We start from the raw sequence: 5,032 nt of genomic DNA, 5'->3' as shown, positions 1-5,032 counted from the left end.
TATATATATATATATATATATATATATATATATATATACACCAAATCATTATGTTATACACCTAAAACGAATTCAGTGTTATACATCAATTATATCTCAATTAAAAAAACATATTGTTGCTGTTTGAATTGTGTCACTCCCAAATTCTTGTGTTAAAGTCCTAACATCTAATACCTCAAAATGTGACCTTACTTGGGAATAGGGTCATTGCAGATGTAATTAGTTAAGATGAGGTCATTAGGGTAAGGCCTTTACCCAGTATGATTGGTGTCCTTATTAAAAGAGGAAATCTGGACACTGACATGGACACAGAGAAAAAAACAGTTCTAAATGGGGAAATTTCATTGGAGAAAAACCAAAAAAAGTAGCTAAAATAAGGTCTATGGGTTATTTGTAGATGTCCTTATTACCACAGACAAATAAAAAGTAGAAATACATTGCTCTACGGCTCTCTCAAGTCTCACACATTTAGCTTACATCTAAGGTGGCTAAACTAGATGCTTTTAATAACAAAATTCATATATTATCATTTATTAATATATGTCTTACTTCCCAAGCTCCAAGAAGCTGTATCTTATTTAACTGTGCATTGCCAACAACACTTGGAAAAGTGTTGTAGTGGAACAGCAGTGCACTCTGAAGTAAGAGGATTCAAGTCTCAGCTCTGCAAGTTTATCCTAGCTATTTCACCTTGGACAGTATCAGTATCTTTGTCTAATAAAACTTTCTAGGAGTTCTTACGAGGAGTAAAGGATATGTAATTGAAAACACTTAGCATAGAACATAGCAGATAACCAGTGCTAAAGATATATGAGTTCCTTTTATTGTTTGCATACTGCATACAATAGAATGCGATTATGAGGTTGGAGTTTCAGTCATTTAGAGAATTTTCTGATAGTTATACACTTACCTTGGTTTTCAGGTGGTCTTAGATTTGCTAAAGCAACAATCTGATGCCCAGCAGCAATGCACTGCATCATATTATAACAGCTGTCCTTCCCACCACTAAAAAATAAAGAAGGAAATAGATGAGACAAATATCAGGTTACTGACCATTACCTGACATAGACTCATTATAGAAATAGAACACATTTTTTCAGCTTTTCAGAATATTTGAGGGACTATTTTACATTAGAATGCAAAAAACACATGTAATTTCCATAGCATACACAACTGATCAAACGAATCTGATTATCTAAGGCTGCTACTCACAAGGGCTTATGAAATTATATGCCATTATAACAAAGACTATGCTAAACAAAAAATGGCAACACTTTGGTTTGTGATAGTGGCTTTGCATAATATAAAGTGTTCTGCAAATAAAATATGATTTAATTTTACATTTCAGTTAAACTATTATATATACTTCTCAGATGAAATTTTCTATGAGAACGCAGAAAAAACCATGTTCTGTTCCACTTTAATAACTCTAACAACGGTCACCATCACCAATTAAAGGATCAAATTAAAGATCTGAGATGCAATCAAATGACAAAGTTTGATGTACTTGGTGGGTTCAAATTCTGTAGAGGTTGAAAGCAAAATGCTGAATTACACCGATAAAGTTAAACAGCAGTACTATCAGTACTTCTTCTTTCAGCCATCACTACATATGATGGCAGGACAAGGCCTGAGTCATAAATCTAATAAACAGATTGACAGGAAATTCTAAATTCTGGTACCAAATCTACCTACCTAGCAAATCACTTATTCAAGACCAATAGTCATTCATCTATAACAAGGTTGAATGGCAACCTTTATACTATTTCAGTTTAGTACTCTCTTGCATGTTTCTTCCTTTCTTTTATCTTTGTCTCTCTTCGTTTTATTCCTGTTTCCCTTCATTCTAATCTCTGCTAAAATCTGCAAATGTACCCCCAGATAGTGTTTAGACCTATTTATAAGCAAAGAAACCAAGAGACTGATTATCCTAGAAGTTGGCCCTTTTGCCTTTTATTTTAGTTCCCAGCATTTGTCAGCCTCTACCATATTCTGATCAGTAACAACTGTCATTCCAGAACTTCTCAAGGGGAGGGAGATTGCAAGGGGCAAAGTGAAGTTACACATCATGCTCTCTCCCCTCAGCTTCTGATGTTTCCCCCAAGTACCACTTTCACAACTTCTCCTGTTGAACCTGTTTTATTTCCCCAGGACAAGATGATCTAATTCTTTAGAATATTTAGAATATTAAAGATTAAAGGGTATACATCCACAATCAGAACTTGTCCTTTTATTTTAAAATATGCTAAGATTTCAAATATGATTTTAAAATAGTATTTCCCAAATTGTGTTCTGTGGAACACTAGTGTCCGACAAATACTCTAAGAACAAAAGGTTTTAAAGGTCAAATTAGGTTTGGAAAATGCTGAGTACCTTACTCACTTCTTAGAACATCACAAAGTACATCAGCATATGTTAGGGAAGACATCCTTCACAAGATCAGAATTTCAGTTCCCAATTCTGGAATACCAAACTAAGGTACTCAATGTGCTTGGGTTCACATGCTTCATTATAAAATTAGAGAATGGTCTAACTCATCCTCAAGGTGTCATTCAACTGTAAAATTCAATGATGCAATCTTTTGTGTATTAGGAAAATATGCTCTTCATGGTCTAAAGATAATGTAAGAATCTTGGTTTCACTTATTCCCTAGAACACACACACATATCCCATCTCAGTGCACACACTAAATATATTTATTGCAAGCAGATTCACTGTATTAAGTTTAAATCCAAATACATTCAAGTGTATATGCATACAAATGTATATATGTATTATGTATGCATTCATATTTGTATGTACATATTATGTTCTGTACTCCTACTTATGTCTTCCAACATTTATACAGATCTTACATTTTAGCAACGATTTTCCAACATTGCCTTTTTTAAAAGTAATTTGGTTATTATAAAAGTAACATATGCACATTACAGAATATCTAGTGTAATGGATTATACCAATCTTCTTCTCTCCTTCCCTTCAACATTTCTGAGACTTTAGTTAGTGTCTCACTTTAATGGTTAAACTTTGGTAAACTGCATGTGCATATGAATTACTCATTTCCTGGACTGCTTTTTGTTCTTACTTATCTAGATCAAATAATCACATTGTTTACAGAAGAAATTCATTGGAAAAAAATTATTTTGGCATTATAGTCCAGTATCCTAACAATGGCATTGAAGTAAAAGATGTTATATCGAGTCCTTAATAGGTCACACTATTGTCAGCCAGCATTAATATCGTACGTCAGTGAACAAAAACTTTCATGAAATCTTCAATGGGCTTCGCATGGTTGCCCTCTATTCATCTCACTCTATACAGATCCAAAACTCATCAAACAAATGTTCAAGTAGTCTGAACTCCCTTTTGCATTTTGTTGTTTTTTCCCTTTTGCTTCAGTTTACAGATTGAGTATGGAGACATTTAAGCTGACCAATCTTTGGTCGTCATAGGACTTAATTTAGACACCTAAAAACATGATGGGTTATTAGATTTCAAACTCCTTTTGGAATATGGAGTGTGTTACCGTAAGGTCACTTTTCTAAAAGCAATCATGAGTGTTCAAAGCAATGGCAACTGGATCTAAGATAAAACAGGATAATTCCATCTCTATCCTTGAGCACCAAAGTAAAACACATCTATGCCATAAACAGTCCAGTCACTAATGGGACGGCAGGCGAGGGAGAGGTGGTCTTTTGCGGGAGGGGGCGGGGCTGGTAACAACCTAGGGAACCAGGCAGGGCCGGAAGACCGGCAGAAAGACTGAAGGGAACTATAAAAATGGATGAAAAATGAGAGAAAAGGGTGGGAGAGACTCAGTAAGTGGCGTCAAGCAGTGCCCCTCAAACTTCACAGCCCATTACAGTTTTTGAGAATCCGACCCCGAGTCGGGTCGGAGTAATTTAACCAGCCCTCGGGCGGTGAGACCCAGACATCAGTAGTTTTAAAGTGAAACCAATCTGAACCCAAGTTTGGGGCCCAGAAGACCAGGGAGGCGGCGACAGAGAGAAACGAGGAGGGCCAGCCCGGGACCGGGGACCAGCCAAGCCGGGCAGTAGCCCGAAGGCTCCGCCTCTTCCTGCTACCGGGAGGAGCCGCCGAGCCCCCGATACACGGCTTCTGCAGGGACACCGTCAGTTCGGCGGCGGCGGCGGCGGCAGCTCCCGCCACTCAGCAGAAAGGGACTGGAAGCAGGAAGGGAGGAGGAAGGCGGCACCGGGGCGGTTACCTGATCAGAGCCGCGACCCTCATGCTGGGCGCAGTGCGCATGCGTGCGGCGGGCGCGGGCAGACGCCTCCGTGACGTACGCAGGTCCTCGCCCGGGTGTTCGTTCCGCCGCCTGTCAGGCGACCGGTGCTGCGGCCCCTGCGGCCGCCCACGGGGCACCTGGACGAGGTGTACGCGCCACCTTGGCGCCTAGTCCCTGAGGCACGGAGGTCCCGGCTCGGAAAAGAACGCTGTTTAGGCGCGGCCTAACCACCTAAGTGAGGGCACTGAAGCTGCCTGGGGAAGGGCAAGGCCCGCGTCGCCGCGTTCGGGCTCGGAGCCCTGGATTTGTTTGGGTAGGAGAATGTTCAAAGTCCTTTACGCCGCCCATTGAAACACTTGTGGACATGCAAAGGGAAAGCAAGTTGGTCTTTACTTCGCAGCCAGCCACCCACCCCTTCCCCAGAAAGAGCTGCACCCTTTAGTTTTTTAGCTTTTGTCTCCTCAGTGCTTCCAGCTTACCTCTGGGGCGACTCCTAGGACTGCTAGGCTCCCTGTGGTTTGGGCCCTTTGTGTAATAAAGAAGCTTAGAAGCTGATTAAGGCTCATCACCAAAGAGCAGTGTCCTTGCAGAAAGAAAATCTAATTTTTAAATTTATTCACCAAGTATTTATTGAGTGCCTTTTATTTACCTGGCGCTGTTTTAGGCTCTTGGGATACGTCCGTGAATAAAACAATCACCTCCTGTGGGAGATTGCCGGGTGTGCTTTGCAAGGATAGAGCGGCAAAATCAAACAAAAAAACCCAGCAATCACCTCCCTCCTGG

The 5,032-nt window shown here is 40.3% G+C and overlaps 1 protein-coding gene across 2 annotated transcripts in view; it reads right to left on the bottom strand.

The window, feature by feature from the left end:
- The window catches only part of DPH6 (diphthamine biosynthesis 6), a 176,565-nt gene extending 172,314 nt beyond the window's left edge, over positions 1–4,251 (bottom strand). For both annotated transcript variants that reach the window (XM_029236219.1, XM_029236218.1), the window contains exons 1-2: positions 4,229–4,251; positions 911–1,005 (exon numbers count right to left, since the gene is read on the bottom strand). In XM_029236219.1, coding sequence (XP_029092052.1) covers positions 911–1,005; positions 4,229–4,251 — 118 coding nt within the window. The remainder of the gene's footprint in view (positions 1–910; positions 1,006–4,228) is intronic.
- Between the last annotated feature and the right edge of the window lie 781 nt (positions 4,252–5,032).

Source organism: Monodon monoceros, unplaced genomic scaffold (genome assembly GCF_005190385.1).
Source record: "Monodon monoceros isolate NGI ecotype Baffin Bay Population unplaced genomic scaffold, NGI_Narwhal_1 Super_Scaffold_21, whole genome shotgun sequence".
Taxonomy (NCBI): Eukaryota; Metazoa; Chordata; class Mammalia; order Artiodactyla; family Monodontidae; genus Monodon; species Monodon monoceros.
Note: the sequence above shows the minus strand (reverse complement) of the source record. Positions and strands in the feature narration are given on the sequence as shown.